The following is a 15,511-nucleotide window of genomic DNA, read 5'->3' as shown; positions in this document are numbered from 1 at the left end:
GAAATCAAAGAGGAAGCGGCGCAGTGGCCAAGAGCCAGGCTAGAGTCTCAGCCCCCAGCCAGTAGGCAGCCTCCGATGTGTGCCCATTTCCTCTGCTCGTGTTAACGGCTCCCATGGGCCAATGTCCATGCAGTGGTAGATGGCAGGGGCTCCTCACCAGACCCTGGATGCAGGTGCAAGAACCAGAGACCAAAGGGGGCTAATTGGCCCTGGAAAATGAGGAGAGAGCTGTGTAGATGCTACAAGCCACAGATATGTCCCCAACCCTGTTGCCATGGCTGAAACACTGGGTGACAAAGGAAGCCAGCAATCTGTGGAACTATTCTTTGCAAATGTTAATCTGACTTTTTGTTCTTCATCCAGGTGTTTGGCATTGTGTACGTATCGTATTCCAGCATACCTCTTTTAAAATATGTATGTCCTGACCTTCTGTTCGGTTAGAGAAAATCAGCATGAATTTCTGTGTCTTGTTCTGTTCTGCGCCCTGACACTAATTCTTTTGGGGTCCCTGGCAAGCCACGTATTCTTGAAGGACCTCAGTTTCCTTTTCCATAAAAGCAAGGTGGGACGAGGTCTAGAAGAATTCTTCCCAACTCTTAACATGCTAGAATTCTGTGACTAAATCCCACTTTTGTAATTCTACCATTGTAAGTGATACTTAAGGAAAATTTAACTGCTTTCTGGCACTAAGTAAAAAAATAAAGCCCAATACGCTTGGTTAACAATGCATATTTCATTTCAATTCTCGTATCAGGGCTTTGGTGTTAGAAACACATTTGGCTTTATACCTTCCCAGAACCAATGCCAGTCGCTCCTGGCAGCCACCCTTTGAGGGGATCTGAGTGAGTGAGAGAGACCACTACAATGGATGAATGGGTGGTGGTCCTTCTGGGGACTAGGGGCTTTTCTGTCTCATATTAGATCTTCCTGTAGGCACAGATGTTTTGTCATTAGTTTACAATTTCAGTGACTGCCGTAATGAATGTGTCTGCAAACAAAAAGACAGAGGAGAGGAGGTTTTCCTCAACCATGGGTTTTAGAAGCTTGAGTTGTCTTTTTGGGGAGTCTCCCTCACCTGCTAACTTCCCCTTGGTTTTGCAGTCCGGCAAGTTTTCCGGCAGTTCTCCGGCGCCCCCAAGCCAGCCGCAGGGTCTGAGCTATGCGGAGGATGCGGCTGAGCACGAGAACATGAAGGCTGTGCTGCAAACCTCGTCCCCCTCCGTGGAGGACGCCGCCCCCGCGCTGGGCGTCCGCACACGCAGCCGAGCAAGCCGAGGTAACTCCTGGCTGCGTGGGGCTCATCTTGTCTTCTCAGGTTGGCCACTCCAGGGGGGTCCGGCCTCCATGGCAGGCTGTGGTCCATGGCTGTGACTGGCCCTCAGCTCCAGTGCCAACCTAACCACACACATTCCTTCACTAGCGTCTTCCTGACCCACCTTCAATAGCTTCATCTCCAAAACAAACATTCCCGTGAGAGTACCTCAGTTCACACAGAGGGAATCCTTACGGGGGTGATCTCCCGAGGGAGAGCTGGGGCGGGCAGACTGTGACCTGCAAGCCAACTCCAGCCTTCCCGCTACTTCTAGAAATAAAGTTTTGTTGGGACACAGCCATACTTACTCATTTGTGTAGTGTCTGTGGCTACTTTGGTAGAGTTGAGCCACTGTGACAGACACTGTAGGACCCACAGAGCCTAAAACATCTACTACACAGGACGAGGTTGCCAACCCCTCCGTACCGCACTACTCCCTTGGTCCCAATTTTACATCCTTAGGCAGAGACAAAAACTGAAACTTCAAAATGGTGGCCAGATTCGAGTTTCCAGATTTGTTTTTATCATTAGAAGAGATTAAGATGCATTTGCCATCTGTGAATGTTTCCTCGTGTTTCCTTGGTCTGGCCTGATAACCCGTTTACCCTCCTGGGTTTCCTCACTGCCTGCAGGGTGAAGCCCACACTATTCACACTGTTCTTGGAGGCTCCTGTAGGCAGGTCCTGTCCTGTCTCCCAAGCTTGGCTTTCCTTCACCCTGCATGGTCACCGCAGCGCTTCTCGGCACCCTGCATGTCCCGGAGTCCCCGCTCTTCTCATGCTGCTCCCTCAGTTCAGGATGCCCGCTCCTCTGCCTGTCCCGTTCCATTCACCTCCATTCACCTGCACACCCTGTGGCACCCAAAAAGGCCTAAGACATCCCATGTTATTAGCCTGTCTGTGCCCAGCAGCTCTTGCAGGCTTTGTATGCTAGGCTAAACATGGCCAACGGGGATGTGAAGGAGAACATTAATGCCTGCACCATGGTGACCCCAGCCATCAGGCCGGAGTCTTGAGCCCCTGTGCCTTGGTGGATGCAAGAGGAGTGCAGTTGAAGCCTTCTTAGCGGGTGGATCTCAGTAACGGAACATAAACAGGTTGTACCAATTTTAAAGGAAAAGAAACATCTATTCCTGACCAGAAAGGATGAAGAGAAAAGATGTTGCTGGGTTTGTACAACATGCGGTCATCTTTGCTGGCATATGAAAGGGATTAGAATGGGAGGCTGTTCAGTTTCTCTGCACATTAATGCCCATCTCAAGGGAGACTTCTGCTTTCATGTGTCATGTGTTACGGAGCGACAAGTCACCCACCTGCTACAACAACTAGAAATAAAAATAATCAAGCCTTCTTTTAAAAAACATTATAGAACTGTAAAAGGAAAGAGGACTAGACAAACTAGAGTTGGAGGTGAGCTGACATTGCCTCTCTGTGAGCATTTGCCAAATCTGGGCACAAGCTGAGGATTGGGCTTACAGTGATGGAGTGACTCAAATGGGAAAGAGAAGCCAGCAGAATTTGTAGTAGCTGTGTGAACTGGTATAAGAGATTGAAATTGAGAGGAGGCCAAAATGCAGATGATTTTCTCATGAGACATTTGCTAAATGCAGCACTGCGGAATGGGGGTTGGAGGGAGGAAGGTCAGTGGGTGATCCTGGGCTAGAAAGGTTGAAGGAGATGTCCTGCAGTCTTTAAACTGAGGAGACAAAGATAGGCTAGAGTAAGCACCTTGAACAGATACTCACTGATCTTGGCCTCAAGAAAAAGAGAGGTGGGAAGTGGACTGCTTGTGAACTAAAGCTGCTGTCTGGCCTAAACCCAGCTCAGTACCTCTCTGTATCTGTTAACAGAAGAGAGAAGACTCTCTGGAGGAAAATAACGCTGTCTTCAGTCTCTGCGTCCTTCTATACACAAAGTCCAGTACAGTAAAAATTACAAGCCAGAGGAATAATATGAAAATATGACTGAAAATCAAGAAGAAAACTAGATAATAGCAGCAGACCCATAAGTGATTCAGATGTTGAAATCTACAGTCAAGGACTTGAAATGATCATTATAAATGTTAAAAACTAAAAGGAAACATAGACAGATGGGTTAAAAGATAGATGATTTCAATAGCAAATTGGACTCTATAAATAAGAATAAAATGGATATTCCAGAACTATAAAATATCTGAAATAAGAAACTCATTGGATGGGCTTAATAGAGATTGGTCACAGCAAAAGAGGAAAAATGGATTCAAAGGCAGGTTAATAGAAAATGTACAAACAGAAGCATAGTGAAAAAATGGAAAGAATAGAATAAAATGTAAGATCTGAGGGACACACAGTTGAATGGTCTAATGTGTAATTGGAATACTGGAAAAAGATGGATCAGAAGCAATATTTGAAGAGATTGAATAGATTTGAAGAGATGGCTGAGAATTTACTAAAACTGATGATAAATATCAACCAACATATTTAAGAAACTTAGCAAATCCAAGAAGAGTAAGTACAAGGAGAACCATACCGTAGACAAAGTGCTAAAATAAATAAATAAAGATAAAATCTTGAAAACAGAAAAGAAAGATACATTGCCTCCTATGGAGCAATGGTAATAATGATGGCTCAATTTTCAAAAGGAACTATAGAAGCCAGAAAGAAAAGGAATGATACCTTTAAACTGCCAGAAGAAATAACTTCAACTACGGAAGTCTGTCTTCAGAGAAATTATCTTTCAGAAATGAAAGCAAACTTCTTACATTAAAACAGTAGAATATCCATTTTGACTTAAGTGTTTTCCTTGTAGACTCTTTAGATTAGATTTCTATAAAGGGAAAAACAAATTTCAGTGCTTTCAAATCTCAGTTTTCATGTTTTAGAAATATAAAAGTAAAGTGATAGTGTGCTATTATGGTCTAGAATGCTTTATCCTCTCCACCACATCTCAAATGTCTTGCTAACACTTACTAACTAACATGGTCCCTTGGGTATGTAAAATGTGTGTGCAGTATTACCCTGATGGCTACGGTGTGGGTGCAAGGGTTCCAGGAAGAGGAATGTATACATGACTAGGAAGAATGGAAATAAATGGTAATCAGGCAGTGGGAAAGTAACCAAGAGGAGCGGACATAAAGTAGAACCAGGAATGAAGTCTTAAGAGAATGAAGTCATCATAAAATTGAGTTTGACAATCTTGGACCTATGGCAAGATGTTTCCTTTCAGCATCTCCTGACACGTTACATTGACAGAAGATCCTTAGGGTTGTGTAAGATGGAAAAATATAGGTAATTCTCAGAGGGAAGATTAGATGATGCCTTCATTTCTGGCCCAGTGCTCTGATAATGTATTATGAGCAAAGACAATTTATTGAGCTTTGCATGTTTTTAGAAGGTAGTTTGGCATTTTAAGGTAAGACAGAGAATTATACCTCAGTAGATAAAAGGGAACACAGGAAATTGCGGGGTAAAACACAATTGCATGATTGATTGCTCTACTCTGAGGAGGACCATTGTTCAGAGGATCTGCAGAGGCCCAGTCTAAAAGCTGTGGCATTATAAGGACTTTTACTTCCAATTAGAATACCTCGACCATTCTGAGAATGCAGACACATTCAGCAGCAATTTCAACAGTTTATTTTTGAAAAGAATCTATTTTTTAAAGGGTTTATAATGCTGAAAAAACTGGCCTAATAGCAAGTAGATCAAATTCCCTTGGGTATAAGCACAAAAAGTACAATTTACTGTTTTTGCATGTGCCCATGCTGTAGGTATGCTATCATTTAAAAAATAATAATAAAATCTAAGCAAAACAAATTTTTAAAAAACCTGTATCAATAATAACAGAAATCAGAGTCTCACTTTGTTGCCCAGGCTGGAACATAGTGGCGTGATCTCAGCTCACTGCAGCTTCTGCCTCCTGGGTTCAAGCGATTCTCCTGTCTCAGCCTCCTGAGTAGCTGGGACTATAGGTGCACGCCATCACGCTCAGTGAATTTTTGTATGTTTAGTAGAGACGGGGTTTCACTGTGTTGGCCAGGCTGTTCTTGAACTCCTGACATCAAGTGATCTGCCCGCCTCAGCCTCCCAAAGTGCTGGATTACAGGTGTGAGCCACCGTGCCCAGCCAACAGGAATCTTGCCATTTGAAAACATCATTGTTCTATAGCCACAGGTTTTACGTACATGCAGGTGACAGGGCACCTGGTATTCTGGCTCTCCTTTTGCAAAGTGTGAAATATTTATGTATTTAATTCAGTCATGAATTTTACTATTAGAAATTATGACTACTTTATAGCACAGTATGTATTTGCAGCAATATTTCAACTAACACACACATACACACACACACACACACACACACACACACACACATCACAGTCCATTGAACTGTGATCCACTGTTCCCAACCATTTCCATTGATAACTATTTTTCTTGGTTCATTTATTACCAGTCAGGTGGTTGTAAGCACTTAAAAAAATTAGTGTGGGAGAACTCAAACATTTTAACTATTTATTAACCCTTTTTTCCTCCAAGTTGGGAAAAGCTGGCAGTTCCCTAGCCTGTGTTATACTTTAGTCAGGCTGGGAGTACTTTTGTGCCATAGGCAATGATTCTGAGAATTCTCACCTACAGGTTTCTGAAGTTGTTGTGCATCTACTATAAAATGAAGTGTAGGTGGTAGAAATTAACAATTTTGAGCATATTGTACAGCTTTCCTCTTGTAGCAACATATATTCACTATCGTATAGAAGAGATTTCACAAGAAGGCCGATCAATTACAAAGATGTAGTTCTCCATATATTACATTAGCATTAATTTCTAACTGTTTAACATTGCAGTTGACCTTTGAACAACTTGGATTTGATGGAGCACATCTACCTACATGCAGATTTTTTCCAACAATACCGATCAAAAATAGAGTATTTACAGGATGTGAAGCCCATGTGTATAGAGGGCTGCAAACTCAAGTTCTGCAGGGTTGACTGTGGAACTTGATTATGCACAGATTTGGACATACTTGGGGGTGCTGGAACCAATCCCTCTGTATACTGAGGGATGACTGTACACGGGACCCATGTTTTGGTGATGCTTTCTTCTGACTTGTTTTAATATGTAATTTATAAACTACAGAAAATGTGGTTGAGGGAGGAGATTTATGTACCAGAGAAAATTTAAGTTAACAACCCCTTTGCTGTTTAAAGAGGGCAATCCTGTTACAGTTGTCTATTAAAGGCTAGATAATTCAAAGATAAACTGTGTATTATAAAAATCTATTGCTTTCTACTTAGTGAGAAGTTAGGGTCAGCTGACATTGACTAGGCACATACAACCACGGATAGAGAGCTGTCTCAATAAGACCTTCAGTGGGTCTCTACATTACTGGGTGTGCACCACCAGATATTGATGACTATGCAGCAGGGTGTGGCTTGGATCATCTGCCCTCAGATGATCACAGGACCTGGCAGGTAAAGACAACACACATGGGTTGGAGAGTTAAATAATAATGAGAGACAAGAACACAGCTGTGTTACAGGGTGGTATGAAATAAGTGCCCTGTGTATGGGTTTGATCAGAGCCTGTGGGGTAGCAGTCACAGGGCCTGCAGGGTAGAGTGCTCCCTGCAGTGGGGACAGGTTAGCCCTCTGGATCTATCACTAGCTCTGGGGCTCTAACTCTGGCCTTACCTGTGATCTGTTGCTGAAAGAACTCAGTTGCTTGGAGGAATAGTGCTGCGCATCATCTTTCGTATTTTCCTTCTGAGTATGTTGTGCACTCTGGCTGTTTAATTCTTAGGATCCACTAGTTCCTGGACTATGGGAACTGATGACTCGCCCAATGTCACAGACGATGCAGCTGATGAGATCATGGACCGCATCGTCAAGTCGGCCACCCAAGTGCCCAGTCAGCGAGTGGTGCCGAGGGAGAGGAAACGATCCCGGGCCAACCGGAAATCTTGTGAGTGCATTAAAGGAGGCATGAGTGTTCACCCCTACAGGGATCTGCCCTCCCATTCTATGTGAACTGGGAAAGGTGGAGACACAGCTCCAGTGAATTGTCAGTGGCTCCCAGAGTGCCTACTTGCACTCATCCACAGAAGGTTTCAGGGTTGGCTGTCAATGTTGGCCATTGTGGAGGAGGGGAGCTGCAGCCACACCTGTTCAGTGTATCTGCCATTGGTGGCTAGGCCTCTCTCAATGCATACTTTGTTCCCAGGAAGGTATGAAAAGTCCTTAAGCATCTGTGGTGTATGGGGTGAGCACTAGTGGAGCCCATCGTTAAGTCCAGCCAAGATGCACTGCTGGAGGCTGTTTCTGCCTTGCACCCAGCACCAGGGGGCACTTGTGGGGCTGGAGACTGGCCCTCCTGGGTTCATCGCTGCCCACAAGCATGTTGAAGGCAAAAACCAGGGGTAGCAAGTGATTTGATGGTCACTGGGATGCTTGAAACATTTAACGTGGCCTAGGTTGACCGTTTTTTACTTTTCCCACCAAATAGAGGATTCAACTAAATCAGAGTGACTGATTTTCCTTTTTGGTCTGCACCTACTGCCTGCTCCTGCCCACCCAACTCATGGGTGTGGGGTTGCCTCTGTCTGACCCTCTCAGGGACAGTGCTCCATAGGGAAACAGGATCCTGTGGATCCTTTGACATCTCCCTGCATGAGCTGTGGCCTTGAGTGTTTCAGAAGAGTGCTCAGCCCGCCGCTGGGCCACTCTAGAGGCTGCTTTAGTCTCCACTGGCTTTGCCTCTGAGAATAAGGGCTAGTGACAGGGAAAGAAAGCCAGTGGCTTCCTCCTGTTTTCTCCCAAAAGTGAAATGAGTGGGAGTCCAGCTAGGCAGGGAGTTGAGTAAGGACTCAAATTCAGAGAGCCCCGAACTTGTTCCACCCTTGAGATTCACACAGGAGGTGACCAGGGTGTGGCCTGTGTATGTTGGACCCAGTGGTTCTGCTTGACCCATTTACAAACGTTTCCAGGATACAGAACACTAACCCACATTCCTGTGGTCCCTGCTCCTTTCCTATGATCTGCTTTAGTTTCTGATGAGAATTTTTCCCCAGAAAGGAAAATAACACTTGAGCTGGGGGTGGGAGTGCAGATGGGGATGGGATGGGGAGCGGGGAATGGGATTCTCATTCAGTAAGACGGGTGGACTGAGCGTCTGTTTCTGACAAGCTCCTAGATGAGGTGAATGCCTCTGGCCCTTGGTACACACTGAGTAACAAGGTTCTTGAGCTGTGGTTCTCAACCCTGGATGCACATTAGAATGTTCTGCGGAGATGCTTAAATTCCTAATATTTGGGCTGCACCCACACCCACTACTTCAGAACCTCAGGCGTGAGGCCTTGAGGTGTGGGTCCCTGCCCCTTGGATTAGTGGCATTAGGTGTGGGCTTTCTCTTTACTGTATGCCTTCCTCTGCTCTCCAGTACATTTATTTCATTTTTTAAATGGAGAACTATCATTCAGAGAGACTGGCTTGTACATATTCAAGAATATGTTTATAGATTCCAACATCAATATCTAAGGCATTTACATTTCTTTCTTCTGATATTTTCCTATATTCTCAGTGCTACTATGAATTTTTTGCTCGTCTCCTGGTGCACTTGTAAGAACTTGGCTAGGGGCTTGCAACTCAAAGTTGGACCTCAGACAATGAGTATCTCCTGGAGGCTTGTTGGAATTGCAGATTTATGGACCCTCTTTCCATGGCAACTGATTCAAATCTGCATTTAATGAGATCCCCAGGTGATTCATGTTCATAATAAGATGGACAGCACTGGGGCATGAGACCAGGAGTGGAAACTCTTCTCCGAAGGGGCGAGGCTAATCCACACTCACACTCAGCTGCATCTCAGTTGCTCTAGGCCAAGGCAGCGCTTCCACTTTTGCCTATCTGCAGGGTGTGAAATAACAGTTCCTGTGGTTTTAATTTACATTTCCCTTCACTCTAAGGGGGTTGAGCCTATTGCCATTTGCATCCATCTCTCCTTTTGTGTATGGTTTGTCTATATTATTGGCTCATTTTTTGTGATAGGAAATCTCCTTAAATAGCTTTTCAAATGAAACTTCCAAAAGACTTTTTGAGGTCTTAAGTAGGTTATCTTCAGTAGTTGCCCTTTACTGGCCTCCTGTTCATTCAAGGAGGCCAATAGCTACTTCAAGGTCACCACATGGCAGGAACCTGCACACCAGTTAACTTCTGGTCTTTCTGGTGTGGGCAACCTCATTGCAGGGCTCACCATGGGGGAGGAGCTGGGAAGAGCCATGGAGAGGTGGGCCAAGGGAGAGGGTTGGACTAAAGCTGGGAAGACAGAGACTTCCCATTTGTCAGGTGCATGGCACCCTGATGGAGGGTTGGAAGGTTTGGATCACGGACCTCAGACAGGAGACAGCATAGGACCTTGGACTGGCTGGTCCCTGGAGGCCCAGAGCATGTTCTCCTCCAAGTCTGCATGGCCCGATCCTCTGGTCTACAGAGATCCAAATTCTTAGACTCCTGATTTCACTGGGCACAATAACGCAGTCATAATTAATTTTCCTCTTCAATCTGGCCAGAGAGATGTTTTTGCCTGTTTTTGTGGCTGACATAAAATAATTTCCTGTGGTATCGTTTCCATTTCAATTTTATGCAAAACAGCCATATACTCTTTTTATTGAGCCAAACACATTTTTCCTGTGACACAGTTACTATAACAAGTAGAGCACAGAATGGATGTGTTTATCTGTAATGGGTTTATTAGTAATGGCACTATCAACAGAAATTTAAGAAGGGAGAAGTTAGACTTTGATTTCTGTTATAAAGGGATGATAAACTCCAGCTTTTCACAGAGGTTAAAGGAACAAGAAAAAGCAATTTGCAAAATCAATGTGAAGTTTAGCGGTTTGGGCCTCATGCTGAAACAGTGCTGTATTTGATTTGTTTAATGATGGCAGTGAGGCAAGTGGATAATGAATAACCAACATATTTGGGCCATAACTCATTTGGCTAAAGACAATAATAGTTCTGCTCTTGCAGGAAACGAAACAGAATCCATCCCATAACCTTGAAATTTATGGCCCGCAAGGCAAGCCACTCAAGGATCAGAGATGATTAAATGTCTGCTTTCATGTGTGATGCTGGTGACTGGGCCCACATGTGCTGAACGTCCCTGAAGCCTGAACTTTGCAGTCAGCTGGGATAGCCAAGGGCATCATAATCGATTCACAGGTTCCCATGGCTCACATCGTCTGCTCTCCCAGCTGGTGCCAATCAGAGGCACATTGAATAAAATGTTTCAAATCGTCCAGGTGATCTCTAGCCTGTGAAATGGCTGATCCAGCTTATCTCGGGCGCCCCTCTCCCCCCGCACCGGATTCTACCCGAGGATCTCCAGTAGCACCTAATGATTTCTAGAGCTGATTAAAGATGGACTGGCTCCTCCTGTAATGACAGCAGAGGGTGCCTGTGCATGAGCACAAGACACGGGACAGGAGGATAAACAGAGCAAGTTCAAGAGAGAACTGAGGTCTCTTCCCTAAGCCCAGGTAGAGAGTCACTGCCTTTTAGAGAGCATCCGTTGCTGCAGAGCAGGGCCAGGCTGGAGGCCAGGACACTGATATGCTAAGTCAGAAAGTCGGGGCTCAGGTGGGAGCCTCGGGGTTAGTGAGGCGGATGCAGGAAGAGTTTTGAAGTGTTTCACTGCATTACGTGGCTCTCTGGTGGTTTCACTTTTAGACAAATCACCCTCCCAAACAAGGGGAACTGGCACATTAAAGAGGAGGTTTGTCTATAAGTCGTCCCGGCAGTGTCCGTCTGAGTGCCAGGTTCAAAAGGATGAAGGAGCAATAAAAAGACGAATCTAAGAACCTGTCTTTCCTGCCTTTTTGAGGGGAGGCATGGGGTTCCCATGGTGGTACTCAGGGAGGTGTCATGCACCTGACCGATGGATGTTACAGTATTTCATCATTTTTGCTGAGTAAAAATGACAGACCCTCCGCTGTCTTTACAGGAGGAGCCAGTCCATCTTTAATCAGCTCTAGAAATCATTAGGTGCTACTGGAGATCCTCGGGTAGACTCTGGGCAGTGGGGGCGGGGCGGGGGGCACCCGAGGTAAGCTGGATCAGCCATTTCACAGGCTAGAGATCACCTGGACGATTTGAAACATTTTACTCCAAGTTCAAGTGGAATCCATTTCCATGCTCAGGAATGCACACATGCCCACAGCAGGGATGGGGCCTGGGTCTCATGTGAGCGACTTGGCCTTACCGAGTATCAGTCATCTTTTGTACGATGAAGGCAGTAGTGCCAGCTTCCCAGGGCGGTTGTGGGGTTAAGTGAGGCATCTATGACAGGTTCCCACCACCTTTCTTGCCTTCCAGGCTGTGTCTCACTGCTGCCCAAGGGACAGGTTGCTGATGTGAATTCGTTGCTGCCTGAAGGTGCTTAGGGTCTGCTGTGCACATCCTGACCCAGCTGTCTGCTCCTTTCACCCACCTCACTCCCCACCACACCGTCCACTTCACTCTGGCCTGCTGCAGTTAGTAGCCCAGACCGATCTTCACCACTTTTTACCCCCAGAATGCTTGTGCCTGTGCACATAAAGGCTGCATTGTCAGCCATAGCACTTGGCCAGCACTGTTGAGATACCCCAGGCAGAGGGTTGACACTCTCAATCTGGGAAGGGGAAAGGCAGTTTTGTCCTGCCCAGAACTTGAAATATTGTGGAAAACTCTGAGTCTGTCGTTTTCTGAGCTGCCTTTCCTTTCTATCCTTAGTTTAGGTAGATTCTCCCAGAAAACAATGGGCAAAACTTATTTTTCCTTTCAGGCCAAACTCTCCCTTTGCCCACCCCCAACATGACTCACAGGAGGAGGCAGTTGGTGCTCGCATTTTACCCGACAGCTTTCTGTTCCGTTCCTACCTGGGAACCAAAAAGACTTTTCAGGAGTACGGGATGCTCATGTAGCCACAGGTACAGGAGGAGGGCATGGGCTGGGCTCTGCAAGGCCAAGGAAGCCACAGCCAGACCAGTGACGGCAGAACGAGTATTTCTGAGTGCCATCTCAGCCTGAGTGAACTTCATTTTGGGTTAGATGGAACTAGGAGACTTCAACCTTGTCACCACAGACTGTGACTGTCCGGAAAAGCCCGCCTTCTCCTGCATCTCAGATGACAGTGATTTAAGTCAGGGCCCCAAACCTGGTCATCTGGTTACCCAGGGAAGGTTCCAATGCAGTGCCCGAACCTCTCCCAGAGACTCTTGGTGAGTCCAAGAAATTGAATTTCAGTCAACTAGATTTGGGAATGTCTGCTTTTTCTTGTTGTCCTGGGTTTTATTGCTTCAACTTTTTATTCTGAAAAAATATTAGACCTACAGAACAGTTACAAAAATAGTAGGACAATTTTTGGTACAGTACTATTAACCGAACTGTAGGCTTTATTCAGATTTCACCAGTTTCTCCACGAAGGTCCTATTTTTGCTCCATGATCCTACCCAGGATTCCACATTGCATTTAGCCCTCATGTCTGCTTAGTCTCCTCTAATCTGTAGGGATAGTTTGTGACCTTGGTATTTTTGAAAAGTACCGGTCAGTTATTTTGTAGAATGTCTTTCCATTTGGGAAGCTGTGCATATGATGGACAGGATTTTATGTGAAAAAAAAGGAAGTCCCAGGGAGCACATCAGGCCCTACCGTTTTACCTCCACTCAGAACAAGGAGGGCGTGAATGGATGGTGTGAACAGTGGCCGAGCCAGGGACCTCCCAGCCACAAGACATGGACATTTAAGGCATCTTTAAGTTCTGATATTAGTCAACTAGAATCCTAGACACATTGCTCCCAGTATACCTGGTAGAAAATCTTTGGGATCTTAGGGATTAAAAAGACCCAAAAAACTGATTTTCAAATTACACTTGACAATTATGTGCAAAAAAACCAGAAATAACATCTGTCAGTGCTGCAAAGGGGAAAGTGCACAGATGGATTTCTGTCACCTGAAAGTAAAGTTGGGTCGATTTCCTGTTGATGTGAAAGATGGTCAGGAACGGTCCTGCCAAGCATCGGCAGTGCACAGCTGTTTCCAATGTGGGCTGTGATCCAAAGTCGGCTCACACCCTTCTCTACCACTTACTTGTGAGCCTGCGGGCCGGTGACCAGGTTCTCTGGTCCGGGTTTGCTTGCTTATTGAAGATAAAACAAGAGTTCGCATCTCATAGTGTTTCTATAAAGATTAGGTGGAACAACCCATGTAAATAGTCAGTAAATGGCGGCTGCCATTGCCATTGTTCTCGGATGCGACTCATCTTAGTAGAATCACCTGCGAACCCTTTGTGGGATTTTTTAATGTTTTCATTTCTAGGGAGGAAGAAAAAGAACTTGGGTGTTTTTTTCCTGAGTTCCCAGACAGTCCTGTGCTGCATGCTGGCAGCAGAGGCACCCCGCCTCAGATTCTTCCACCATCACTGACACTGTGAGAACTGTCACCAGGGCCTGGGGTGCAGGGTGGCTGCTGGTGCCTTCAGAGTGACCCATGCCATCTATGGCAGAGTTGCGAGACAGACAGGGATAAACATTTCCAGTCTGTTCTCTGTTACGAGCTTTCGGGGGAGGCCGTCCCGTGGGAAAGGCTGGAGAGCAGCTTTGATTCAGCTGGAGCATTTGAGTGGGAAGCAGAGAGGAGGAGTGGGGAGAGGCCCAGGTGTCATCAGACCGCAGCCAGCCCACCTTGCCGCAGTGCTGGAGAAGCCTCTCTACTGGGTGGCAGAGTTGTTTCTGCTGTGGAAGTTTGTTGTGTACCATTTCATACCTTGCCAGCACCTGTTTGCTGGCCCCCTTCTTTTGTTCTCTTATGTCCCCAGCCTTTTTTTTTTTGCTTTCTGGAAACTTTCTGAGAGCCAGCTCCCTGTCTGGACCCGGTCTACTGCCCTGAGTGTTTCTCCCCACACTGTATCCCCGTCAGGCCCCGGCCTTTCTCCGCAGAGGCTGGCATTGCAGAGGCTCAGGGTGCATATGCACATGATGTTTGATGAATGGCAAAGGAACTGATCAGCAGACAGATGGTTGACCAGACACCCAAGGGGGCCCTTGTCGCACGTGACTTGAATTGGGTGCAAGACTGATTTCAGCTGATTACTTTTTTTTCACGTGGTCTTTCAAGTGGTAAGGTGAATTAACTTTGGCTAACAAAGGAAGGGTTCAGATTCTCAAGGTATTTTTCATTATACCAAGGGGCTAACATATATCTAAGAGAATTTATTTTTCACATTGCCATGGAGGTCCATAGAAAGTAGGATTTCATAAATGGGGAAGACTTTTCCGTGAATACTCGCTTTTCAGGGATACATCTGGTAAGCTAAGGGAATGAAGCCTATGTTGGCTTTTCCCTCACAGCAGAGGACACGTGAGCCCCGACCAGAGGGTGAAGGAGGGTCCCAAGGGGTCTGGAATATCCAAACCATGAGTAGAGCCACGAGGGAGAGGGCACAGGCTCTGTACTGTCAGGCAGCAAGGCCCATGCAGGTACCATTTAGTTCTGTTCCCTGAGCCTGTCCCAGATAGGCTAGCCCAATGCCCAAAGCTATTAAAAGACTGTTACATGAGCTGTAAGGTGATAGGGCCCTTACTCAAGTATTAATATTTATATCAACTGAACTGAGCAGTTACAGGACTAAAGCAAATGTGCAAACAGAAGTGTTGAGCATCTTTAAATACCTTCATGGGTAAAATGTCTGTGGGGTCTTCTGTAGTCGTTTGGCCAAAATATATACCTAAACGGACAAAGATTCATAGACTGATGTCCACACCACCTTCTGTGGCTGGTGAAATTTAAGATGCCCAGCTAGTGCAGCATGAACTTCTTCTTTTTTTTTTTTTTTTTGAGATGGGGCCTCGCTCTGTCACCCAGGCTGGAGTGCAGTGGCACGATCTCAGCTCACTGCAACCTCCACCTCCCAGGTTCAAGCGATTCTCTGCCTCAGCCTTGCGAGTAGCTGGGACTACAGAGACGTGTGCCACCATGTCTGGCTAATTTTTGTATTTTTAGTAGAGATGGAGCTTCACCATGTTGGTCTCAAACTGCTGACCTCAAGTGATCCACCTGCCTCAGCCTCCCAAAGTGCTAGGATTACAGGTGTGAGCCACCATGCCCAGTCAGCATGGACTTCTTTAGGAAGTATTTTGTATCTTGGTTAAGAAGTCTCAGCAAGAGGTCTTCCTTGTCAAGACAGATATTTTATCTT

General features: G+C 45.8%; 2 protein-coding genes across 8 annotated transcripts in view; both read left to right on the top strand.

Moving 5' to 3' along the window:
• KIAA1328 (KIAA1328 ortholog) overlaps nucleotides 1-15,511 on the top strand; it is a 912,897-nt gene that overhangs the window by 434,216 nt on the left and 463,170 nt on the right. The window lies entirely within an intron of this gene.
• Nucleotides 1-15,511, top strand: part of FHOD3 (formin homology 2 domain containing 3) — a 490,096-nt gene that overhangs the window by 472,093 nt on the left and 2,492 nt on the right. For all 7 annotated transcript variants that reach the window (XM_050767203.1, XM_050767202.1, XM_050767198.1 and 4 more), the window contains 2 exons: nucleotides 1,102-1,276; nucleotides 7,085-7,246. In XM_050767203.1, coding sequence (XP_050623160.1) covers nucleotides 1,102-1,276; nucleotides 7,085-7,246 — 337 coding nt within the window. The remainder of the gene's footprint in view (nucleotides 1-1,101; nucleotides 1,277-7,084; nucleotides 7,247-15,511) is intronic.

This window comes from Macaca thibetana, chromosome 18, assembly GCF_024542745.1.
Source record: "Macaca thibetana thibetana isolate TM-01 chromosome 18, ASM2454274v1, whole genome shotgun sequence".
NCBI lineage: Eukaryota > Metazoa > Chordata > Mammalia > Primates > Cercopithecidae > Macaca > Macaca thibetana.
Note: the sequence above shows the minus strand (reverse complement) of the source record. Positions and strands in the feature narration are given on the sequence as shown.